At 35.2% G+C, this 27,799-nt stretch overlaps 1 protein-coding gene across 1 annotated transcript in view; it reads right to left on the bottom strand.

The window, feature by feature from the left end:
* RYR3 (ryanodine receptor 3) overlaps positions 1-27,799 on the bottom strand; it is a 254,312-nt gene that overhangs the window by 52,731 nt on the left and 173,782 nt on the right. The window contains exons 55-69 of the mRNA XM_074824480.1: positions 26,656-26,718; positions 26,166-26,241; positions 25,876-25,999; positions 21,391-21,506; positions 21,035-21,102; positions 20,078-20,199; positions 17,811-17,860; positions 17,046-17,106; positions 15,779-16,017; positions 14,791-14,872; positions 8,479-8,609; positions 6,797-7,117; positions 4,486-4,726; positions 2,867-2,954; positions 2,662-2,754 (exon numbers count right to left, since the gene is read on the bottom strand). Coding sequence (XP_074680581.1) covers positions 2,662-2,754; positions 2,867-2,954; positions 4,486-4,726; positions 6,797-7,117; positions 8,479-8,609; positions 14,791-14,872; positions 15,779-16,017; positions 17,046-17,106; positions 17,811-17,860; positions 20,078-20,199; positions 21,035-21,102; positions 21,391-21,506; positions 25,876-25,999; positions 26,166-26,241; positions 26,656-26,718 — 1,875 coding nt within the window. The remainder of the gene's footprint in view (positions 1-2,661; positions 2,755-2,866; positions 2,955-4,485; positions 4,727-6,796; positions 7,118-8,478; positions 8,610-14,790; positions 14,873-15,778; positions 16,018-17,045; positions 17,107-17,810; positions 17,861-20,077; positions 20,200-21,034; positions 21,103-21,390; positions 21,507-25,875; positions 26,000-26,165; positions 26,242-26,655; positions 26,719-27,799) is intronic.

A 27,799-nucleotide genomic window follows, 5' to 3' on the forward strand; every position in this document is an offset into this window, starting at 1 on the left:
TATTGTATAATCAAAACACAATGGGTACTTAATCAATTTATTGATTGTAACAAGGAATCATTTGTTACCCCTGCTATTAGCTAATGATAAATAATCTAATCCTAATCCTTCATCCTCTGCATATTTTTTTTTTGCATATGGCATGTAAAGATACAGGACCTTCCATACCTTACACACTAGTACTATCACAGTATCTTGTATATTAGGGAAAATACGAAGTATATGTTATAAGACAGACAGTTGTCTAAAGCAGTCTGAGATCAGCATGGGCCTTACTGCTTTAAGAGACGCCAAACTGTTCTGTCTTGGGCCAACTGTTAATAGCCAATGTTCATATTCACATTCTCATGCTTGATAAATACAGGATATGATTGCTTCCACTAAAAATGTGAATAAAGAGGAACTGGTGATGAAGAGGAAAGTGCTAATTATTCTGTTAACGTACTACTTCCTGACCTGAATGTTAATATTAAATCAAAAATGATAAAAATCATGTTCCTTAACAGAATGTCCTCTACTGATTATTCTCTGAGGATATAAATTAGTATCAAACCTTGTAAGAAGCCCTGAAATTCAGTTACTTAGAGAATTTCTTTTTTATTCTAAACTATGCAGACTTAAAAAAAAAAAAAATATTCAGATCTAAATGCATGCTTTAATGAATGGACTGGTTTTGGGGCATTTACATTATGTATTAGGAAATGTTATCCATTTCCTGCTTAGAAACCACATATAGAAAACCAATACAACACTTTAAAAGATGCCTTATGTATTGTATCATGGTATTTAACTCATGAAACAAATGCCTACCTAAATGATCAACTGTTCTTCAATCACTCCTGCAGTTATGGTACCATATTAATAAAATATTAAATCATGAACATTATGATCTTTTATTTCTTCCTATATTAGCAATAACCATGCACAGTGTCCCTGAACGCTATGATTTGATATTAATGTTTACAAAAAAATTATACGCATATAAAAAAAATAATCTCCCTGTACTGTATACCCATGTGAAAAATAGAGCATTTACATATTTATACATAATATATCTGTATGTTTCAATATACGCAACAGGCATTTGAGAATGTAATCTCAAAACCAAACTCTTACAAATTTGGGTCATATAGATTCTTGATGTTAAATTCCTGTGATTTTATTCAAAATGGAGCAGTATGTGGGATACATATTCTTTATTTTGTAAAGATTTGTTTTGTCATTCCTGTCATGCCAGACTGACTAAAATATGTCACTAACAGTTTACATCATATTATCCTATTATCAATACTGCAGTGAGACACAATTTAGACTAAATATGAATCACCTGATTCTAATCTGTCATGTTTTAAAAAAAGTACACCTAATTCTTGGCTCCTCAGGCCAATTCTAATGCATAATATTGAAGTATACGTATTAAATGTATGTGTAGTGATTGCCATATCATAAAAGTACAGAGCTACATGTTAGACTCTGTTATTGTGCAACTGATCATCAAATAGCCTGGACTGTGCCCACTATTCGTCTTGCTAATGAGAAGAATACAAACATTTCTATTCTATCACACAGTTTCAATTAGCTGCATCTTGAAAACAAGGAATCATGTTATAAATTTCCTTTTCTCAAAATATGGAATTGCCTATATAGTTTGAATTGCTGTTTAGTGTCATCATGAACTAATGATGAGCAGAAAATCTGTTATTTTTGCTGTAAACTTTCCAATATCAGGGTTTGTCTTAACCAAGTTTCAGAACTTAAAACAGAAAAGAAGCAAACATTTTTTAAAATAATTAGGAAATGTAATGGCACATTTTATCTGACTCTGTTGTCTAAAGCTGGACTTACAGTAGCTAGGTTACAGACATTCAAAATATAGTCAAATACAGAACAATAAACTCCACCACTTCTTTGGAACACTTTCAAAATAGGATTACTCCAAACACGTTACAAATATGAATAAAACAAAGAGTTCTTTGCTACATTTACCAACACTAATTTGGAATTAGACTTCAGCTGGCTTTAGTTGAGTAAGGCAATCTTCCTCAGCTAATGTCAAAGAGGCATTTTTTACCTTGACAACATGCATTTTCTCTATTATACAGGTAACAAATGCACTTTCCAGCCATCATGTCAGCATCTTGTCATATTGAAAATGAGCAAAAAAGAAATTAATGTGGTCATTAATAAGAAACAAGAAAAACAGTGCACCTGTGGCACACTATATGTATGAATAAAGAGGTATATGCAAAGACAGCATTCTTCCATCAGAACTGACAGAACAATACTGACATTCACAAGAAAAAGATTAGGCAACCAATGTTTCTTCACTTGCTTTTATAAAATAGTCTACCTGTTTTCTTTTTTTGTGAAAGATCAACAACCCATATTATATATTACAACCCATTTTCTCTTATACATGTATCTTTTTCAAATCAAGACCTTTACTTTAAATCTTGTGTCTTTGACTACTTAGCAAACATTTAATAAATAACTCTAAGGTACATAGCCTGTACTTTGCATAGTAGTTGTCATGTCTACCACCAAGGTTTTGTTTTCCTACCAGCACAACAGCTGCAATCTGAGTAGATTTTCAGAGCCTTCTTACAACACACTAAGCACATGCTGAAGATTTAACTGATCCACAAATTTTTATTAACTTACTTTAGACATCTTGCTCTTGGTGTCTCCTGTTAAAAATGCTAAATTGTTGATTTCGTTCTGAATCACAAAATTTTGTTCTTCTCTTTTGAAATTCTAAAGATGAAAAGAAAAAAAAAAATCACCAGAAGTTTCGTTCATCCACATGTACCATGTTTATATTTAAAGACAGACTGAAATGGAAGAAAAATTATGCATCTTATCTTACATGTGATTTACACCACAGGATAAAAACTTCAGCTACCATTCGAAAGAGTTCATCAGAATCTGCGTCTGGTTTCTTCAGCCAATTGGCTCTAATTACAAAAACAAGAGAAATTTAAAATAAGACATTTTAAATAAGACAACTGAATATAACAATCTCTAATGGATCAGGTTACATTTGGATGGTCAGTCTTGCAATTTATGAGAATCACTTCAATTTTCCATGGCCATAGTTAGAGAGACCATTTTTCACGGCCGCTTAACTCATCTCCATTCTTGGCTACTTATTGCTGCCTGCTCCTCCTGCCCATGCTGCCAACACATATTTTTGTGCCTATTCTGTGAACCAGACTAGAAAACAGACTTGACTGAAAAGTAGAACTCTCTCTCTTTCTCCAAGTATTTATCTTCTTTTTATTTTTCCCCCCTAATAAAACTTTGTTATGAAAATTTTGTGCTGATCCAAAAGAAAACACTATAATGGAGAAAGGAGGAAGAGTATAGGGAAATCAATGAGTGGGTAGAGCTGTAAGGACTGCTTCAGTTGGTTTATTTTTGTAATCCAGGAACTAATACAACTTCAGTCTGGATCCATCTACATAAGGATGCTCAGAAAACTTGGGGAAATGAACTAACAAATGCAGCCCCTGTAAACATCTCTAAATTAAAATGCATTAATATGACCATACATAAAGTGGGCATCTGACAGCAGACATGGAAAGAATTATTATGTTGTAACTTATGCTCATTAACTCTGTCTTTCTAGTTGGATTTCTCCACAGCCCAGTTAAATCTGTGTTTTTTAAAAATTTAAAATGTTTCCTTGCCAACAAGGTCTGACATAGTAAAGCCTTGAGTTCATCTAGAAAAAGCAAATAATTCTCAGTGTAAATTAGTTCACAGCATAAATGATCATGCACGCAATGAAAATGCTCCTAACTAGCCCAATATGTACTAGTGACTAAAAAATATAAGTAGACAATGATTGCATACAGAACAATGTTATTAAGGATAGGATTAAGATACTGTAGATGCTGAGATACTAGAGATACTTTAGATGCTCTTCTGAAGAGCATCTTGGGGTCACATTCTGGGACAAGTGAAAGGGAAAGTGTAAGCACAGAATAATCCTTCATTAAATGGCTGAGGAGAAAAACTGGTGATTCCAAAGGCAATACAACGTTGTCCAAACACTTTTTATTTGTCTTAGAAAAACCAACACAAATGATTAACATCTTTGTGGTATCATCTACAAATAGAATGATTCAACTGAGGCAAAATAGTTTTTCAGCTCTTCATTAGCAGTTAAGGGGTTTAGCCATTTTTTAAATTTTTGTAAGGCATATGCATTTGTAATGTCATTGGGCTGTGGTAGCACAAGTCTGCTTGGGATATGCATTCTCAATGATAATAGCACAGTTACAGTACAACCAAATAAGCCAAATGCATGTGAGAAAAAGGTGTGAATTCAAGGTATATCATTCTGTAAGTTAAGAAACTTACAATACGCAGGATCTGAATCTCAGCATAACATTAAATGCATTGTGTTCTTTCTGATTATCTGATTGTGGACTCCAGCACGTTAACTAATAAATATGAGTTCAAGTATTAGTTTTTATTTACCTGTTGTTGTCTACATAACGTATCAACATTGGATAGAAGGCATAAAGGTCTCTACAAAGAACAGCAAACTCATCAAGAATGAGTAGCTCAGCTTCTTGGGTGTCAGTTTTACTATCTGCTCTCAGTTGCTCCTCTTCCACCACAATCTTTATAGCCTTCTTCTTTAATTTCTCCAGTGTTGGAATAAAGTGAGTTTTGAGCAGATCAGGCCTGGCTTTGCTGATGATGGGTTGAGCATAAACTATAAATAAAAGTATAAATAATCCTATGATTAATGCATAATTGATAGTTTTTATCTTAATAAGAACTCTGCAGTTCTAGAAAACATATAGGTCATAGTGCTTCACATATTTCTGGAACATCATAAAATTATTAACAAAATCATGAATATAGCTTTGTAACAACTGTGTATTGAGATATTAAAAGCTAGGGAATTGAGATTATAAGTATTTCGATCTTATGTCAATTAAACTACCATGATTTTGGCAAGTCACATGTCTCTAACTTAGAATCTAAACAAAGTAGGGACTGAGACACAAAGTTCTCATAAAAAAACCGTTGGTGTTTTTTTTGTGTGGTTTTTTGTATACAGTGTCAGAATATGGTCAGAAGACAGTGTTCTGGAAGAATTCCTTTATCTCTTTTGCCTTGGACAAACTAAAATGCAAAGAATGAATGACTAATTCAAGATCATAGATCTATTTTGTACAAGCATTAATAATAAAAAGCAGATCACCTGTGTCAAAAATCCTTGCAAGAACCACACTAGTACATTATCTTCCTGCGTAGATAAGCAGTCACTATGAAACTGCAAGCAGTGGTCTCTACAATTAACTCAACAGTCTCTACAATTAAGCAACAGTTTTAAACTGAAAGAGGGTAGATTTAGATTAGATATAAGGAAGAAATTCTGTATTGTGAGGGTGGTGAGGCACTGGCACAGGTTGCCTAGAGAAGCTGTGGCTGTCCCCTCCCTGAAAGTGTTCAAGTCCACGTTGGACGGGGCTTTGAGCAACCTGGTCTAGTGGAAGGTGTCCCTGCCCATGGCAGGGGGGTTGCAACTAGATGATCTTTAAGGTCCCTTCCAACCCAAACTGTTCTATGATTCTATGAATCTATGATTTTCTTGACAACTTATTGCATATTATACTCTTACACTTTTTAAGATGAATGATAAAATTTGAATACAGTTGTACTGGTTTTGGCTGGGATAGTTAATTTTCTTCACAGTAGCTAGTATGGGGCTATGTTCTGGATTTGTGCTGGAGACAGCGTTGATAATACAGGGATGGTTTTGTTACTGCTGAGCTGTGCTTACACAGAGTCAAGGCTTTTCTGCTTCTCACCTCACCCTACCAGCGAGTAGGCTGGGGGCGCACAGGGAGTTGGGAGGGGACACAGACAGGACAGCTGACCCCAACTGACCCAAGGGATATCCCAGACCATATGATGTCATGCTCAGCATATACAGCTGCGGGAAGAAGGAGGAAGGGGGGCGGGCATTTGGAGTGATGGCATTTGTCTTCCCAAGTAACCGTTACACATGACAGAGCCATGCCTTCCTGGAGATAGCTGAGTACCTGCCTGCCAATGGGAAGTGGTGAATGAATTCCTTGTTTTGCTTTACCTATTAAACTGTCTTTATTTCAACCCATGAGTTTACTCTCTTTTATTCTTTTGATTCTCTCCCCCCATCCCACTGGACAGGGAGTGAGCGAGTGGATAGGTGGGGCTTAGTTGCTGGCTAGGGTTAAACCACAGCAGTAAATTTCTTTAGCTAGCTAGCTACTAAATGTTACAGGACATTTTGAGAAATCTGCCTGCTCATTTAATAGCTGGCGCAGTTACTCAGGCAAAGCAACCAATTCTGAACTTGGGTTACTCCTGGAATTATTTCGCCATATACACTTTCTTTCTCTTTTGTCCTGATATTTCATGAAAAGAATTCACAGGATTTATACTCTCTACTGCAATACTAAGTTCGTGGGTGTCTTGAAAATCAGTGGAATTCACAACTCCAAATTAAATGCAAAGGCTCTTATACAGTGCATAGAGAAGGTAAGATTTTCAAAATTCATTACGTTGTACAGAAAGCTCTGTGCTTACAGTGATGCTACAATGCATGCATAAAAATAATAATAAAAAAATCAAAATATCTTTACCTTTTTGTTACTTATCTACTTTTTATTTTTCTTTCCTGCTGCTTTTAATTTCAATTTATTATTATTATATCACTTGGTAATATGGTAAAGTGTAGAAAAGTAATTAAATATTATTAGGTACAATTACTCTTTAAAAATATTTACAGTACCTGCAATTCTTTTCATCCAAGATGCTTCATCTATTCCCAGATTGTTGTTAATGATTTTCAGAATGTTTCCAAGAATGATGCTCAGATGCTCAGATGTTATCATTGTACAGCAAAGCCCAGTACTTTGAGGAACACTCTCAGTCCCTCTTTCCCACCAGTAGGACAAATAGTTGCATAGCATGGGTAAGATAACTTCAATTACATGAGGCATTTCAGTATACCTTGCTCCAGACTCTGCTAAATCATTAATTTCCTTTATTAGTCCATCCAACTGAGGGATCTCTGGACACATCTCTTCTACTGTATCAGGCATACCTAAAACTGCAAGTAAAGGCAGAAGAGCAAAAGATTAATTAACAAAATAAAAGAGAACATGTACGTTCATCTATGTTTAAGCCCTAACTACAAATAACATTGTCACTCACGTTTTTCCTTGTCACTGACTTGGGCAGACATAACTGTAGTAAGACTTTGGGGTATATAGGTCTCATCTCATAAATTATGTGTTTCTGATGATGTGCATATAGCGCTGATGTAGACAATAGCTGCCATAAAGCTATGGCTTTACCATAAGGTGTCCTGCAATTATCTGGTGAACAGCCCAGCTATGTAAAAGTGTAGAACTGAGAGCTTATATAAATATTGGATAAACTCTGGCCGTTGTTTCCATAACCATTCACAACTCATGTCAATTCGCAAAAGATTAAATCCACCTCAGAGAAAAGGAAACAAACAGATCAAAACTATGGCTGAGATTAAAATTAAACTGTATCCAGTTCATGAACTCTGCACATCTATCTCATAACAAAAATGCCAGGAAAGAATTCCAGTTGTCGGATGCTTGTATTAGAAACTGAAGGGTACTTATTCAGCAATTAACAACCTATCATAATCTAGTTCCAGTCACTCTAGCAAAATTTTTCTTCCACCAGTGCTGCTTCTATAAAGTAGAGCTGACAGGAAGGAAGGGCTAGTCCAAGCTTTTCCATAACTGATTTTAGATGGAAAAACCGTTATGAAGCATATGGAGTCAATCTACCTACTTTTTTTTTTTGTTTAGAGGAAAATGATTTTGTCAGGTAATGACTCTTACATGGATTAACGAGGAAAATACTGAAATACTTTAAGATATGAGGGTCCATCAAGAGTAAGTTGGGAGAGAAGCAAACAAAGAAAATCTGTGTAGGACTCATGCTCATTTGATTAAGTTTTCATGGAATCAAAGTCATATTCTGTCAGGAGTTCCCTATACCAAACTGCATTGGAGTACCGGTAACATAAAAAAAAATATAGATAATTTTTCTGTTCACATAAATAAGATATTAAACCTCTTGCATGTTGCTAGTAAGAACACAACTGTACAATTTTCTAAAAATTTTTGTAATGTAGGTAAGATTTTCAACTAAGCTTCAAATACTACAATATGCAGTTTAAGAAGAGAATTCAAACATCATGTTCAGAAAAATATCCAAATATCCTAGGAGAAAGGGAGCAATGTTAACACAGTCTCAACAAAGTGCAAGGCTAACATGACAAGTAATAAAAGAGCAATAGTAGGAGTCCTCTACTGAGGCGTACATTTGGCTTTTATTCATTATTACAATTTCTTTCTATTACTATTATCTGGAGAGGAGCAAACACTTCCCCCCCCCCCCCCCCCCCCCATGAGGAACACTACTTACTTGCTCTTTCTCTTGCACTTTTTGTGTTGAAGACAGATAATGGGTTGTAATGGTTGAGAGAAGGTTCAAGGAATGCTACTGGAATGGCTGCTGCAAGAGAGGCTAAGCACTCACCAAGTGCGGGACGCTGCCTGTATGAGAGACACTAAGAGTTACCTAAGAGGAAAAGTCTTTCACTAGGCTTTCAATGTCTAACATGCATTATAAAGTAGAATTAACATTTATTGCTGATTTAGTTTATCTTTTTAAAACATTAGGAACAACTGTTCTGAAAAACTGTATTTCTCACATGAACAAAACTGTTGGAAATTAGAGCAGTATAGGAAACACAGTTTTTAAGAAAAAACAAACTTCACCAAGTATTGTATATTAAATGCAAATTGCTCCACAGTGCCACTGTGTGACTACAAGCTATAGAAAACATGTCTAGAATATGCACAAAGAATAGATTAGTAACTGCATATTCTTATTATACCTTTGGTTTGCTTAAACAAAGAGCAAATGTATATAATCAATAGGAATTTGTTTTGGCAGTCATACCCTTTTTCAAGATTTCACTTCTTTGCTGCACGTGTATACATATATATATTTCTTTTGCTTCACACATCACACCATTTACATAGTCAAATGATGAGAAAGACTATTGCTACTTATCGAAGATTGATTTCCTGACTTTATGGCTTTCTGTGTGGCTGTTCTGAAAGGGGCAATATTGCATTACCCCCAGCAACCTTCCCATGTTCCTATTTGTCTGTTCTGTGCTAGCACTAGAACTCAGACAGCATCTTGATAAACTGGATGAAATAACTGGTCCAGCTAAAAATAAACCTCACCATAAAACCAAAACTAATCAAGCCAAAGCAACAGTGACAAAACATGCTCATCATCTGGCTGCATAAACATTATTTTCCAGAAAAAAAGAAAGGGGTGGAAATGTATGCATGAAGGTGCAAGAGATTCTGAGACAGTCCTTTTCAGCATAAGACCAGACTCACACTGGCTTAAAACTAAAGCTAAGGTACTCTTCTGAAGTTCTGAAGCACTGTTTATATAAAAGATGCCTTACAGATTTTGTTACACTTGACATACAGATTGGATAAAGACAGCACACACCTTCCATCCTTTGAAGCTCCATGGTTTTTTTGGAATAGGCATGGACCCGTTGGAGTGGGTCCAGAGGAGGGCCACAAAAATGATCATAGGAACCTGTGAATAAGGGCTGAGAGAGTTGGGGTTGTTCAGCCTGGAGAACAGAAAGCTCCGGGGAATCCGTATCGTGGCCTTTCAGTACTTAAAGGGGGCTTATAAGAAAGACAGAGACAGACTTTTTAGCAGGGCCTGTAGCAACAGGAGAAGGGGTAATGGTTTTAAACTAAAAGAGGGTAGATTTAGACTAGATATAAGGAAGAGGTTTTTTACGATGAGGGTGGTGAAACACTGGAACAGGTTGCCCAGAGAGGTGGTAGATGCCTCATCCCTGGAAACATTCAGGGTCAGGTTGAACGGGGCTTTGAGCAACCTGATCTAGTTGAAGATGTCCCTGCTCATTGCAGTTGGGTTGGACTAGATGACCTTTAAAGGTCCCTTCCAACCCAAACCATTCTATGATGCTATGATTGTTCAACTTCCAGGAATAACAACAGTCTTTTTAAGATTCCTTCATGTCAACACAGCCTTCCTCATTATATGACCTAAAGTCAGAGATGTGACCCACCTACTACCTCATCTTCAACTGCTATGTCAATTTTTATTTCACAACCATGCTGGAATGTGAAGAGATATGCAACTATATACCCTCCAACTTCTTTTGTTGCAGGAGAAACAAAAGAAATTGGCAAAAGCAATGGCCTTACAAAATTGAAAAACGTTATAAAAAAGGATTTTTGTTCACTTGGGTATTTCATGTAACATGATTCGCATAACATGACTATTTCAAGGTGAATGCTCATTCGTTCTCTGTACAGGATTACTACAGTTTCCTGTTGGTTTACTACCATCAAAGAAATGGAAAATGCAGAAATCAATTACCACAAAATTAAAAAGAAACTATGCGCTCCATCTATATATCTCTGTCATTTTCCTTATGTTCTGACTGTACATTTTGCAACAAAATATATGATGCATTAGTATCACAGATAGCAACCACAGAACGCTTCACTAAAAACCAAATTCTTGATAATGTTAGAATTCCTACTATATTTTAGAGCACAGCAATATTCTTTTTCCAATTTAAATTGTAATGAAAGATGCAATATTATATATATAGATTTCATAAATTTTCCTAAAATGGAAATTTTATTACATCTTTGCCTTCTGTTTGATCAAGAAGGAAAAACTTGGTGTGTGTACATATGTATGCACACAAACGCATATTAAAAAGTAATTTGAAAAGACTAACATCACATGCATGACAATGTCATAATGCATACCCATCTTTCTATATGAAGGAGGATACCAAGAAGCTGAAAAAAGAGAAGGTGAACAACTATACAACAATGCTGAGAAAATTACTCTAAGTACACAGATATTTTCTGTCATGTGGAAGTCCTAAATATGACAAACCAAGGAAAAGCCTATAATTTTGCAGGACACAAATTAGAAAAGATAAAAAGAATTTCAGAGCAGATAGTCACTGACATAAAAAGCAAATCATGTAAGATAATCACTCAGTGAACTGAGTGGTTCAATAGAATTAATGGAGTAAAATGTAAAGAAAGCCAAATTAACCCTTTAGACAAAATATGTTAGGATGTCGACTAACTGGAAACATTCACCCCAAAGAATGAGAAAGTCCTGTCAGAGGCTGATGTGCAAAGTCTTGGAGGAAGTGGAAAACACTTCAAATGTAATCAAATCAATCTAGACTTTGAAAAATGAAAGCAAGATAAAAGACCACCAACTGATGGTAGTCATGAAGAAGCATTTCCTATTATGCCATTGTTATAACAGACTTTCTTGCATCTTTGGCAGTCTTCATTTCGAGAAGCCTTAAATAGGTCAAATTGAAGTCTTACACTGAACAATCTGGATATGTATGCATGACTGAATACAGCAGGTAATTTTGTCATATTTAACTACATACATAAAAAAAATATATGCTATAATTTCTTAACTTCTGTAGAAGTTAAGAAATATCTGTACCAGTAATAAGACATACAATTTCATCATTTGTGCTAAAAATCCTTTGGAAATGTGTTTCTATAAACTAACCATGAAAAGACCAAGACACCATAAAGGGACATACAACTTTTGGGTACTTGGTGTTGAAAGCTCCCTTTTCATACCCAATTCAGGACCTAAATTCCTGATGCAGTGAATGAAAAGAAATGGGTAGTGGGTAGGAATTCATAGTCAGAATACCTACAGCAATAATAGTACACTTGCCAGTAGAGCATTAGGGCTCAAAGTGGTCAAAGACTACTGCATTTTCTATCCAGCCCTCAACATTTACAAACCACAGAGACATTTAAAGAAGAAGGGTCCACAGAGAAATCAGAATCATTTCCAATCTCCTAAACAAGCTAAACACTCTTTGTACAAAATGGAAGTGTGTCACAACAAAGCAGCAGCAATCCAGCTTAGTATTAGTCCTGACCCCAGCAGCCAGAAATCTTGTAGAATCAGCTCAACTATTTCAGCCATGAAAAGTGATATTGGCCTATAAAAGTGAACTATGACTCATCCTGCAATAGAAGGTAAAACTTCTTAATGTCTCTGCCAAAATTCACTAGGAGAAAAACTGCACTTTGATCCTAAATATGAACATTGTTTAACTTGAATAACTTCAAGTCACCTCAATCATTCACTTCTAAGTTTTGCTGAAATATTGAACAGTGTGTTTGAAATCCTACCTCCCACCTAGACACTGATGTCTGCCTACAGCCTTAATTTAAGAGCCTGAGTGAGTCTAGTGAAAACCAAACTAAATGAAATCCACAGTTGGAAACCACACAGCCTTAGAAGACTAATTAATTTCCTCAGATATACCTGATCTGATCACTCTTCCCTTATGTTGGAAGTGTGGGAAAAGCAAAACAGTGAAAAAATCTGTAAAACACACATTTCCTTCACACATGGTGCCCCGAACAAACACAGGGCGGGATGGAGATCCAATGATTTGTGTTGCTGTGGCGCCAAGGAGGAATGCGAAGCAAGGTGGAGGCCGCACGGTCCCATTCTTTTACTTATCTCAAGGACAGATTTGCAGTAGTCTGCCACCCTTGTCTCTCATCCTCCCTCTTTTCCCACAAAAAACTGCGCACCCCCTGCACCAAGGAATGTGCTGTGTCATTACTCAAGAGATAATGGCTTGACCACAGTCCCACCCACTCACACATACGTACTTAGATAAATACTATCCCAAGTTTGTATCTAACTCGGAGGGACGATAATCCAACACCAAATCGGAGGGACAGATTGATGGGTTTGTGCTCCTCACCCTGCCCCCCCCCAGAAGGGACGCCTTTTGGTAAGGTTTGAGTCCTCAGCTACACCAAGTGATTACACAGGAATTAAGTGTGTGTAATTGCAATCATTTTTCTTTTGTGTGTAGTGCTATATAACCAACCTGCAATTTGTGCATTTATCATAGGCAATCTTAAAGAATCTGTAAATGTTGCATAAGAATAAACCATACTATTCGTGAACCTGACTGCTTCTCTTGAATGCAACTGGACCTACAGCATACAGGCTGTTTGTGCATCTGGTGTCAGGCCTGTAGTTATGGCCTTAATTGGCATACCTATCAAGAGATAAATCCAGCTGCCCCTAGCCCCTCTAATCTCTGAGGACCAGCTAGAATGCAAGGGGATTCATCTTTTACCAAATTAATTCATCACCTTAAGTGCAACACCTTCTAAGAAAACAACTGCAGTAGGAAAAGGAGATGCTGCTAACATCAACATTTAGTGTAACTGTCCACAGAATCACAGAATCGTCTAGGTTGGAAAAGACCTTGAAGATCACCTAGTCCAAACATTAACCTAACACTGACAGCTCCCAACTCCACCATATCCTTAAGCGCTCTGTCAACCCGACTCTTAAACACCTCCAGGGATGGGGACTCCACCACTGCCCTGGGCAGCGCATTCCAGGGGCAGTCCATTCCTGGGCAGTCCAGTGCTTACAGCTCTTGCCAATCACGTGGAGGCCTGTGCTGTGAGTGATTCTGAATTGAAAGACAATACAAACACAACCACCTTTTATTTCTTGTGAGAAGACCCCGACTGCTAGTTAGGGTAGGGGTAAGGCACTTCCTATTTTGCCTATCAGATCTGTGCCAAAGAGTATTTAAGATTTTCAAGTCCAGAAGGAGAAGAATGAAAGAGCATAGCTTTGTAATTTAGTGATGGATGTATAAATGACTGAATGTGGACATAATCCAGAAAGAGCTAGTACACACAGGTACATGCATGCAGAGCGGGAGGAAAGAGACAGTCTGTCCACCACACTGTTCTTGCATTTTGCATGGAAAAATTACTGAATAAACTGGAAGGAAGGGAGACCAGCATTCCTCATACTAGGCAAAGCCTCTCCTAACCAGACTACAGAGTTGTATTTCCTCCAGATTAGTCTCTCTCTCAGGCCCTGTGGATCTTAAACTTTTCGTTATAAAGAAAGATCATGAAAAGTGCCTAACCTAAAGCCTTCAGAAGCATAAGGAAGGGTTGATTATTTTGGCTCTTGTCTTGTGATAGACTGATAATCAGGGTTCTCCTTTCTGAAGTAGCAGATATGGATATGAGGCTCTCTTAATGGAAGAGGATCGAAAATCTAGGGCTTGGAACATATCATAGCAACTAGATGCTTAAAGGAATTGCATTTTAAAAGGAGTGGGGTCTAGAAGTAACTGGTAAAGTGGTTTCCTTTGTAGAGTTAAAGGCTGTCAGAATGCTCTACATATGCTCAGGATTTTATGCTCAGTACAATGTTTTTGAGAACTTTATAGATTTAGGTGTGAGACAGACACAGCCTACTTAGTACTCAGTCTACTTACCACAGCAACATGCAATAGCCAAACTTTGAGAACCTTAATGGCAACCCATGGGAAAATGTAGCTTTCCCTATGGAAAAAATAAACTCCTTGCAGATACACTGACATATGCAGGATGAGTTGTTTGCTTTTATTTACTTTTGGCTTGGTTATTTTTTTGACTGGAATTAAACTCTAAGATATAGGCAACTACATCCCAGCTAAAGTATATTTTAAACATGCTCATGCTGTTTCAGATTCACCTTTCATTCAAACTGCTTTATTACCTAAACAACACACTCCTAAAGAAAATTTTACATGCTGAGTTTTTCACTCGATACCTTTCAACATAGATGTTCTTCCCAGTCCCAAGGGAATAGAGGCTACAAAGAATTCTGTAACATGAAACCTGTACATCACCCACTAGAGGAAAATGAGAAGGAGATTATCAATATTTATTCAACTAAAGACTACTTCCCAAATATTAAACATCTGTTTTATGCAATCTGATAAATAGTGTCTAAACTGTTTAGCATACATATCACTGAACATTCTAGGCTGTCAATATTCCACATGTGTTATTTATCTTCAATTTCTCTGATACCTGGTCTGTTGTCTACATTCATTCTACAACCTAACAGATCATCAGTCATTCCAAGAGGCCAGCAGATTACTGCTAATAAGATAGTGCAGGTTAACACATTTGCAGAGTACAATTTTAAGCTAAACCACATCAGTCCGTGTCTAACCTCTAGGAACATCACCTAAAGGCTCCCCACCTTTTTAAAGAACGTCTTTTCACATCTTTTAATTATCTTTTGCTTTGAAACTGCGATCACCCAAAGAACACAAAATTTTGGAACAGCATATGCTGAATCTCAAGGAGGCCCTTCAGTAATTTTAAACTAAATGATGCTAAAAATAAGGAAAATTGAAATTAAAAGAACTAAAGTGTTTTTCAAATGTAAGAAAAAACCCACAAGGAATTAATAATGAGTTGTCTCCTTTATCTAACGAGTAAAAATACGTAGCAAAAATAAGCATAATTTAATTTTCTATACGAAATTAGTCTCATCTACACGGTAAGAGAGCACTTAAGGGGAAATTCTCTCTCAATGTTTGGAGAAATATTGTACATAATTAACTTGAAACTTACTGATTGTTATTTTTAAACATGCAATAGAAATTATGTACTATGCAGCTAATTTCAGATTTAATGCCAGAAATACTGAAAACAGAATTTCATCCTTCGAATTTATGCAATCATTACTAAAAAGCATTTGTATTATTATAACACAGTAAACTTCAAAAATAAAATAAAATACTTACAAAGTAAATCAATTCCAAACTGATATTGTGAAATATGTTCAAAAATTGATGTCAAGATCGGTAACAATGCTACTGTAGTATAATTGATATTCTGTGAAACACCCTTGATTTGTGTTCGTGAATGGGTAAACTTTCCAAGTTTAAGATTTTCTGAAGTTTTTTCCAGATCTTCAGCTGCATTTTCAAAAAAGGCACGCAAACCAGCTTTAACAAGCTCAGATCCCGATTTCATAACAGTTCTGAAAAATAATAAGGGAAGAATATTAACTTTGCATTGATCTTTAGTAGTTGTATAGATATATATGTACATGTTAAATTCTATCAGTGTTTGAAGATACGCACATGTATCAGTGAAGTTTATATTATGAACTGTAAAGGAATGTTACAGCTACATAGCAGTATAATCAACAATTAGCTTGGAGTATTTCATACAAAATAATAAAAACAAAGAACTTGCTTCCTCAGTCTTGTCTTTCCAGTTTTTGTGATCTGTTTTCAAATAAGATAATGCCTTCTCAGCAAACATCACAGGTGGTGAGACAGCTCCTCTGTACAATATGCTCAAAAAAAAAACCTCAATCCCTATATTTTTATGAGATCCACTAAGTATGCCAGTCAGGATACATGTTTACCTATCTTCAAAGCACCCTAAATCTAGAAAATGCAACTACAATACCAGCATCACAGTCCCATTCATTAATTTTTTTGCACTGTCCTCCAATCCTTTAATGAATCTTCCCAGTGGTGTTATTCACAATGAGCTCATTGTCAGGCTGCTGTATATCATAACCATGCCAGAAAACAGCTCAAATTAGAAAACAATGCTGGCCTGTGTTTTAATCTACATAAGCATTTCAAAGGTAAACAGTAGAAGTTAGCAAACATAACTATGCCCATATATTAATACATTCTGCATACTTCTAATGCCAAATTTTCCAATATGCACTAAACTGTCTCAATATCTACAGGTATTAATACTGCAGTTCCAAGGTTTGTGTCATTTATATCTCCCAATAAAGTCTTCAGATGCCCTTGGAATGGGTGACAAAAGTTTTCAATATTTTAATGACAGGCATTGAACAGAAAAATGTAGATGAAATCCTTTAGATTAAATCTGTTGATATGGAGGTCAATATCTGAATTATTGATACTGTTAACATTATTAATTACAAATAAAGAATAAAAAATACAGAAACAATGCAACTGCTCTTGAAAAGCTTTGCAAGACCTGTGTAGTTTGTATATGGTACAAATGTTGCAAACTTACCGCGTGTCAAGAGACTGAGCTAAGATATGCAGGCAGTTCACCATTGTAGCAGAATCACTACCTGGTTAGAAAGAGATACTGTTGAGAGCACAATAGTATAGAAAATGTAGGATAATCTAATAATCCAAAATGTCATATTGGGGATGCACTGGTTAAACAAGACATGACATAAGTCTCCCACCTTAGGTCACTGGAGGGAGAGTTAGGTCTGGTTCTAGAATTAACTTTCAATTTCTTAAATCCATTTCCATACAAGAACTAAAAAGAATAACTTACAGTTCATTTTCATCACTTGACTCTGCAGTACTCTGAACTTTGTATCTTGTAGTACCTACATTTATTTTATAATTTTCTTACCAATACCTTTGAAAAAGGTATGTTATTTTTCCCTACATCCCCCTAGCCTATTGAGAAATCGATTAATCTATTGGATTCAACAGTTGGATGACAGAAATCAAAATAATTAGTGTAAGATGACTTTTGAAAAGCCAAAAGTAACTGCAAAGGCCTAAGATTTTTTTAAAGGAATCTGAAAATCCTAAAAGCTGCTATTTCTTCCTGCTCCATCACTTTACATATTCTATTAACTGCTAGCTTCGGAGCCATGTTCTGAAGCCATGTTCTGCTTACTAAGTGTACTGGAAGTTTATGCATCATTTTATAGAATTTTGCCTATAGCTTGTGAAAAGCTTCAGGTAAGATAGAAGCAATGGTAATACATTCTTTATATTTTTAACTTTATCAAGATCTTTCTTAACAACTTACCAAAAAGTGAGATCCTATGTCTAACAAGAGCAGCAAGTTTGCAGAACAGGCTGAAGTAGAAAAGAACAGAAAGAGCAAGACAGGACAAAGATTAAGGATTTATTCAGAATATGAGGTAAAGAGTAGTAGGAATATGAAAGAGAAAACACAACATAGTTCCTGGAAAGGGTATTTTCAATCATACATTATAACAGTCAGTCAAATAACTGCATTAAGCAGAATAACTTTTTGAAGCTTCTGAATTCTCTCATTTTCTAAGCTTCACTATTTCAGAGATGACTTGAAATGTGAAACTTTCTTTTGATTACTATGGTTTCCAACAATTGCATATAATATGGTCGAATCATTCTTTGTGGCTATATTTCTGCATAAGAAATTTTTTTTGTAAGAACAAGAAAAAACAAGTAACATTTTAGTACTTTACTTGGCACTCTGCAGGAAACAAACATTACAAATCTTCATACTATTCAAAACAATTTGCAAAGATATCCTCTGTAAATAAATAAATCTGTGTTTAGCCACTGCTGATGAGTCCTGAAATATATACAGACTAGAAGAGCTTCTCGCAAGTATGTCAGAAACTTCCATATCTAACCTATCTGTTAGAATAATAGGATAATTAAGAGAAAGGAAAAATCAGCAACTCTCTAAAGATTAGAGGAGCTACTTTAACTTTTAAAAACAAAGACAGCTATGTGGACTTGTTTTGCATCTATGCTATACTTTACAAATGGAATTAGGACATAACAAAACAAAGCAAATATACCCTTAGGAATTGGTATGGTCTCTTTCTAACAACAGATTGTCATTTTTATCCTCACAATAGTAAGAAAATACTATACTTCCTATAAGAGGATAATAACTGATAGTCACTTTTCCCAATGAAGAATGGAGAAAGAATTACAAGATATTTCTGAATTTATAATAACAGATATGCAGGCTAGACATCTAGCTTCCTTTATGTGCCCTTGTAAAGGTGTTTTGTACAACCCTAGTAAGCATCTTTCTAGCTTTATTAAACTGACCTGACTGACTTTAGGGAAGTAATAGGAGTATTCAGAGAGGAAGCATGAAATTGAAATGAAATTAAATGAAACTTCCATCCTCCTGAACCTGAGCTGACTTCTCCAGCTACTGGAGGACTATCTTGCACATATATCTGAAAGCTCAGTAAAGCAGAATCTTAGGGACTTAACAGTCCATCTTGAAGGCAACTGTTATATAAGGATGACCACCCTGATGGAAACAAAAAGGTAATAATAATGTAGAGAAATGCAAAAATATGTTGGAAGATAAACTGAAGAATGGAATCTAGAAAGTTCAGTGCCAGACCGGATCTTATATAACAATGAGTAAGTAATTGTTACTTTCAAATTTTATATCTACTCTTGGAAAAAGTAGTCAACTCTGGTCAACATAGTGAAGGACAGCAAAAGAAATTTGAGAAACTGACAGTTAAAGTCAGAAAGCATGAGAGTAAATTACAGTTTGAAAGATTACAATACAAAATTTTCCAAAGAAAATAACTGCCAGCACACATTGAAGGGGAGAAAAAAATTGGCAACAAAAATATTAGATGAAAGTCATAGTTAAAAACAAATTAGATATTAATTTTTCAATGCTAAATGCAGAAAAATGAAATTAATATTTTTATAAAGGCAACACATTATAAATTAAAAGGCAACTGTCTCTTTTTAATTGAGTTTTCTAAAATACCTTTGAGTCAAATGGCTGATTCCAACCAAATCTGAAACAGTAGATGTCTAAAAATTATCAAAATCTAGCAATTTTTGTGTAGGGGGCAGAAGTAATTTTGTAGAGAAGGAAGAATCCATAATTACCACCAAAAACAGTGCATCATGGTATTTTCACATTTTTGATATCTGAAAATTTAAATGTGAGACCATTTAATAGGGATAAGCTTCAACCAGAAACTTCCATCAACAATGAAACACAAACCCAGTAGAAACTTAAGTTTTATTAGTTCCATTGCTTGCAGAATCATTTACTAATGTTTTTGATGTTATCATCCACAATTATATATTGTAATATATATCATTAATATATATACTTAATTTTTTAATTATATATTAGAGAATACTAAAATTAGGAATTCTATTCACTCACTGCCATTCTGATACAGAATAAACTACTCACTTTCCATCTGAAGAAAGTGAGTTTTTGAACTATCTTTCTCTTTATTCTAAGAAGAAACCTTTAATTATCTATATAGAACCCTCCTGTGTGTATCTTAATTTTCTACTTACCTTGCTACCATTTCCTTTTCCTTATTTGATGCATATCCACTGCTACTGAGTGTTTTTGTTGGAGAAGACAGGAAGTAGAGGCAGTGATTTGTAAAGTACTGATCAACTAATGGTAAAAGAACCTAAGAAATACAGATACAAAATGTATTTTTCACAGAGCACAATGGTAAATGTAGCAACAATGCTCTGATTGGTCAAAGTTCATTCAAAGAATTTTAGAAGTTCTGCAACACTTGTATTTTCTCATTTCAGACACAAAGTCATATAAATTAAAACCTTAAGTCTTACAATTTTACTTAAAAGTTATGTAAATAATAAACAGTTACACAGTTCTATATATTTTGGATCTAATATTGCAGGCTTACTCTTCTCACATTCAACAGTGATAAATATCACTGAACTAAGAGGACTCTTCCTCTCCGCTATTTACGTAACTGTCCAGTACAGATATAAAAGGAGAGGGCTTTTTTTTCCTTAAGATTCTAAATTAAAACCTAAACGTTCCTTACTTCAAGTCTGATTATTGACAAAATTTTTCTTATTAGGTACACAAACATGTATGTCATTACTATGCACAGGAATACTTCTTCCTGTTAATTAAATGATACTATGCACTTCAGTGATATACCGAGGCAAAAATTTTCAGAAATAATGTATATGTTCAGCAAGAGGATTTAATTTCATGTAATAAATAAGCTGCCTTTTAATTTCTATGTTCCTTCTCACGTAGAAGCGGATATATTGAAATATTTTGAAATCTTTGTATCCAGGAAGTATATTGAAATATATTGGAAGATATTTTGAAATATTTGTTCACAACATTTAACTGATTACTTACCATGAAAACAATGGGAAAGATATATTTCTTTTACCTGAAAAGCAGTCTAACATTACAAATTTCCGTGTTCTGTGTAATGGAATGTATATGTACATTACTTGAAATACTAAATCACTCACTTTGGCAAAGAATTTTATTTCTTGGTCGTGTGGAGATTTTTCAGTTTTTCCACTGGTTACAATGGCTTCTGCAAGGATACAATCAAGGCAGACACGAATAAGAAGTTGTCTAATAATAAATAACACAATAGCTCTTTGATATAGCCTTGCAAACTTAGTTTCGCTGAAATACAAATAAAACAGCAGAAACAGTTTAGCTAGTTACAGATGTCCAAGAATTCAATCTGCAAATTAAAAGACAGAATTTAAGTTTCTTAAATGCAATAAAATAGTGGTCACTACAAATTTAAACATACATTCAAGTATTTAAATATCAACAGTTTTAATTATTTTTTAAAACAAAATCTGCAGCTTACCTAAATGTGCAATAAACTCTTGAGCAGAATCAACATATTTTAAAATTTTCTTCAGAAACTTAAAGGCAAACCTCTTTTCCATGGATGAAGCATCCAACTCCATGTCATTCAGACCCCTGTTTTAGAAAGCATTAAGATAAATAGCACTGATGACAGTAGTACAAATGCTGACAGTACTATGAAGTATTCCATTCCTTATTATCTATTAATTATGGTAAATTTTCATAAGAAGGACAAAATGGCCTTCCATAGCAACTCTTAGTTATCAATTACATAGGAACAATTGTTAAAAATCAGTTCACGTTTCTCTAACAGGTATAATAACTTTGGACTAAAGTATTCAAAACATATGTATTTTAGGTTAAGAACTTCAGAGAGCTATCTTATTGCACAAACGAAGCCATGATACATTTGAGTAATGAAACAGTGCATTGGCCACTCAAGTTCTACAGCTGGCAGAATAAACTGCCAAACGTTTAGGAAGTCAGCAATTACAGCTTTACAAAACCAGTCTAAGTACTACATTTCATTATTCACTATTAAATTTCATTTTTGTCCTTGAATTTTATGGAAGACTGAAGTGAAAATGACTTAAACTACTCAATGAAAACCTAAATGCAAGTAACAAACTGCTATACTATTCAAAGTATTTGAAAAATGTGAACAGTATGCAATACTTTTTAAAGAGGCATGTATTATTTATTCTTTGAGATAAATCCATGACCTAAATCATGACTAGTGCATGCAAGATATTAAAGAAGAATAAAAATATGTGTGGCTGGCTGTGCCTCGATTGAAAATATTAGATTTTATTTTAGCTAGAAATGAAACCTACCTCACTAAAATTCTAAAATTCTTTAGGATCACAGAAAAATTTATGTTGTAAGAAACCTGTGAAAGTCATCTGATCCAAGTCCCATTTCAAAGCAAAGCTAAATCCAAAGTTAGATCAGGTTGCTCAGAACCTTGTCCAGTAGTGTACTTACTGAGTATCTTCAAGGATCAAAATCTCGTAGTGACTCTGGAGAGCTACTAAAATGTTTGACCACCCTCACTGTGGAAAAATAAGGGTGAAATATTTTCATATATCTAACTGGAATTTCCCTTCCAACAACTTGTTACTTTTGATGAGATAGTGTTTGATCTCATCTTCTCTATATCCTTGCATTAAGTAGTTGAAGACAGTGGTAAAATTCCATTGTAGGCTTCTGGTTTAGTACTGAAAAAATCTAGCCTCTCCTCAGAGCTCTCCTGGCATGACATGCATGCCAATCCCCAAATCATCTTGGTGGCCCTCCACTTGATTAACTCTTTTGTCAATGTCTTCCTTAGTGAAGCAAAACTGGAAAACATACTCCTGATACAGTCTCATAATCACAAAATGGAAGGGAAAAAAAAAAAAAATCACTCCCCTCAACCTGCAGACCACAGTTACTAATGCAGCCTAGTATGCAGTCAGTCTTCATCATCACAAGGACACACTCCTGTTTCATGTTCAAGTTGCAGAATTCAAAGTGCTTTTTCTGCACAGATGCTGTCAGGCTCAATTTCCCTATTCCAGGGGTTACTCCATCCCAGGTATAGGATACTGCATTTACCTTTGCTCAACTTCACACAAATTCTGTCAACCCATTTCTCCAGCCCATCAAAGTTCCTCTGAAAGGCAGCCAAACTCGCTAATTTATTGGTAAGGGTTCATTCCACAAAATTACTAAGGATGCATTCTCTCTCATCATCCAGGATGTGAACAGGGATTTTTTTCTTTTTGAAGTCACAGAACTCTATAGATTTTTAATTTATTATGTTTTCAAACATATTTGTTTTTACAAGTTTACAAGTTTTTACATTAATTCTTTCTTCTTCATTTCCTTGAGGTTTTCTTGTATACTTGTTTAGTTTGTAAATTCTTCATAGTACCTGTATTCCCACATTAAGAGGATGAAACTATATTTGAGAGTTGATAGATGGTGGCCTACACCCAGGACATCTAACTGACTTGCAAAGTATGGAAGTAACTGAGTAACATTAAGGGAAACTTCTGATTACTCATAATGGCTACTTCATTTGCTTCTGTACAGACTCTTCAAACAGTAGTAGATAGGAAGACTCTCCCTTTATCAGTTAGAGAAAATGACCTGGCTAGAGAAGATGCAGAGACTACAGAGGGGTTAAACAGTGTGTCAGAAGTAGGGAAGAAGTGAGGAACTGGTAGTTTGTTGCACTGAGGCAAAAGCAAGAAACGAACAAGAAAGCAGGAAAGTTGCTGGACTCACTGTTGTGGTATGGAGGAAATGATCATTTGTCCTGACATTCCTTAGCACTGGTGTAGGACTAAATTAGGGACAATAAATGGAAGATTAGACTAACAGTTGAATAACAGCTAAGAGGTGAATCCAAGGAAAAAAGCAGTTCTGTGGGATGAAGCTGATGCAGCAGAAAATTTAACAATAAAAACATCTAATACTAAAATGTATGTTCTTGACCATGTCAGAACACGGGTAAGAGAAGAGGAATGGTTATAGTCTGGGGGAACAGAACCAGGGAATCAAGGAACACATTCCAATCCCATTTGACGCATAAACATAAAAAGACTAACCTCCTATCTTACAGTTTCATTTGAAAAAAAGATTATTTGAAGAGTCCTAGTTTATACTTTTATGACCTCCTATTAACTGATATATCACATGTGTAATCAAATTATTTGGTATGTATTAACAGCTATGTATGGTTGACAGGCATCTCCTGATGCCTTATTGCCACAGAGGGTAACTAAGTATCTGTATTTTCAGTGAGATCATTGTAAACATACTCTTTCTGTGTTTATAGTAAGTCATGGTTGCTAAAAGATTACATGTACTTTCCTAAATATTGAAAGACATTGATAGTTCTGTTAAATAAGAAAGGTGACATCAAAAGAAGTTGTAGAGGTTTAAAGACGCTTAACAAAATACCATGTTATTTCTAACATACACTTGAGTAAGGCCAGAGATATTTATCTGTATGTCATAAACACCCAAAAGTGCTTCAAAAGCGTTATCAACAAAGAAAGAGGAGCAAAAATCAAAACAGAGACAGATGGTATATGTAAAGCACACACACTGTGCCGCCTATGCATTCCCAATTATAAAGAATTTCCATGTTTTAATGATTAGTTCAAAGTTTTCAAGAATGACATTCTGGAAATGTGATCACTGCAACCAGTACTTCAAAAGATTTTATATATACTTAAAATATGCACATATTAATCTGAAGAAAACCCTGAGAAGAGGATAATCTTGATTCACTCTGATACAGACAATTACTGCAAACTCTGCCCACACCCCATAAAGAGTTTGAATAGGCTTATTCAAGTTGACTTGTCCCAATAATTAACACTGAAAACATTGTCTTCCTAACCCGAACAGATGCTGCTTCATGGAGATATTAAAACTAATATTTGAACAATTCCATTGGTGTTTCAAAGAACCATTCATTTGCAGGAACTAAACCCGCTTTTCTTATTCTATGGCTCTAAAGCAATTATGGAGGATATAAAAATGTTTAGCGGCGTGCCTACATTTTATTTTCAGGCTGAGCACCTGCATACCTGGCAAGAGGGAATTTTTCTCTGTAGTACTGCAGAAATGGATATTTAGAGCTGTTTTCTGGTATCTTAAGAAATGTTATTAATTGTTGAAGTCAACAAAGTTACCTTTTGCAGATCCTAATAATAAATTTGTATAAATTTCTGAGTGTATACTTTCTCTAGAGACACAGACTTGAAAAGCAGAAATACATGAAAACAAGATCTGGTTATGGATGTACACAAAAAGTTGTTCATAAATACAGTTTAGTTTACAAAAATGTTTAATGCCAGCAAAATTGCAGTTTCCACTGTGCTCAGGTATTTCAGATACAATAAAAGATGATAGTATAGTAACTCTCAATTCCATCATATAAAGCAAAAAATACAGTATAACATGTTATTTTAATTTCATTGACAGTGTAAGTCCCCACAAGCCAGCTTACTTCCAGAAACAGCAATATGAATACAACTAATAAAAACTGTACTTTTGCTTGAGCAGAAGGATGAAATGCCCACAAAATAGACACTTTGTCTTAGTGCTTCACAGAAACCAACATTTTTCTTAAAAATTGGATTAAAAAGCACTTTTACATAGATGTGTTTCAGTATCAGACCTCAGATTTATTTTCCCATGATCCTTACTGACACTGCTGGCTGTTGATTTAAAAGTTTCAAATCACCTGCTTTTTTAATTACACTACTATTGCCTTTTGTATTTACTATGATCATATACTTATTAAAAATGGTACCTGTCTACACTGTTTAAGAAGGGTCATTCTGAACATAAAAACAAGGACTCTGATTTACAGAAGATATGCCAAATGGTAATTATGTTAATAACCAAAAGACTGCAGTGAGATAAGACAATCATCATGGTTTGTGCAATGAATGTAAGTATCTTCAAAAAATGTGCAACTTACCGAGATATGATTATACCATTGACTTGAAGAAATTTAAACAGCTCTTGTGCCTTTTCACGGTCCCGTGATTTCTCCTTGGCTGTCAATGTGTCATAAGGTACCAATAAAGGATGACTACCTCCACCTTTAGTAAGTTGAAAGAATTGTAAGTTTTTCTACTGTAAATTTATTTTGTTGGTACAAAAAGGAACTACTCAATTTTGATTGTCTTACACTGTCTTCTTTCAGACTGTTTCTTCCCCTTCATTTTCCTTGTCTTTTTTTGTGTGGTTTACAGGATTCTGGCTTACCTTTGCTTTCCAACTCCATTTTCTTCTTTTTGGCCCATATATTATGGTAGTTTTCTGCCATTACCTCAACCATTCCCTACATTACCATCAGAAAAAACAAGAGGCAAAATTAAATGGTGACAATTAAAAATTCTGTAATGCTACCTAATTCTACATTCTTAAGTATACACTCTTGTGGTAAAGAAACATCACAGTTAAGTGTCATTTTTACATGCAGCTGTTCTTTGAAGTCAGCACAGGATACACATCACATGCTGTTTACCCTAGCTTCATGATAACTTTTTCTAGGAACTCAGAAAGCACCAGTGGGGATAAACAGTAGAAATCTCTTCTTTAAATATGTAAATAGTATGGTGTGCACCATTCTACAACAGCATATCACAACCAGAGTGACAAATACACTCATAAAAGCTGACAAAATTCAACTCATTAATAATAAAAACCCAAATATACTAATTCTTTTCAACATATGCAAAACATAAATACAAACCTGAAGCTCCCTAGAAAGCACCACATTAGAGAGATCAAGTGGTGCCGGGCTATATCCATTTCCCTGCAGGAAAAAAAGAGAATTATTTTCAGATAAAACAATCAAATATTCAACTACAACCTCTCTGTTGTTGATCTGATTAGAGTAAGACCATTCACATTTTTGAATTTTCTTGTAGAAACTGTGTTCACCTTTTGTTTTGCAGTGTGCTGAAGACACACGGGATGGTTAACAGAATACATCTACTGATGTGGAAATAAGAAGGTTGCTGCAGATACTTAGATCTTTCTATTTGCAACAGATGTCAAGCTGCTAAAAACTATGCTTTTAAGCTTAAGAGAGAAGACCAGTCAGGCATACAAGATGCAACTTCAAAACATGACAGAACAGTGTGGCAACAGCCTGAATCAACCATATATTAAAGACAAGACATCATAACAAGAAGTTAAAATAGGTTATTGTTTCAGAATTCACAGATGAAGAAAAAGGACGAGTGTCATTTATTTATGCAGTCTTTAAATGTTTCAAGTGTGAAAGCTCCAGTGCAACAAACCTATTAGGCACATGTTAAATATGAATGGTCACATATAAATCAGTGATTTCAATCATGTGCTGAAGTTAAACATGTGCTGAAATTCTCTACTCAGTCATGTCTTTATCACACATCTTCTTGAGCAAGAAGACCTAACTGCAGAACAGGTTCAACTGCCTAGAAGAAGAGATGCCAGAGACAGAAGTACTCTCTGTAAGGAAGTGAAGTTTGCTGAAGAGATAAAAAAATGCTGAAGTACTGCCTTGTAACAGAGTCCTCAGGGGCCATTTTTGGTGCTGGGGGATGAACCCAACACAGGCTTAAGACACCTGATGCTGATGCTCACAGGATCAGTACTGGTACATAAGGAATCAGCTCATGACACATCTTTGCACACTCCTTGAAGAACTGCTTATGGTGGTAGGACTCTGCCCCATGCATTGCTCATTAAATCTCACTATATTTAAGCACAAATGCATGTTTAATTCACCTCAAGGGGTACAATAAAAATTTCCCAACACATGTCATCGTTTTAAACAGTTTTTCCCTCTCCAAGACACAGACATTATGAGCAGCAGTTTCAACATACGAAAAAACCTACAAATGAAAAAA

The sequence above is a fragment of the Strix aluco genome, chromosome 4 (genome assembly GCF_031877795.1).
Source record: "Strix aluco isolate bStrAlu1 chromosome 4, bStrAlu1.hap1, whole genome shotgun sequence".
NCBI classification, from domain to species: domain Eukaryota; kingdom Metazoa; phylum Chordata; class Aves; order Strigiformes; family Strigidae; genus Strix; species Strix aluco.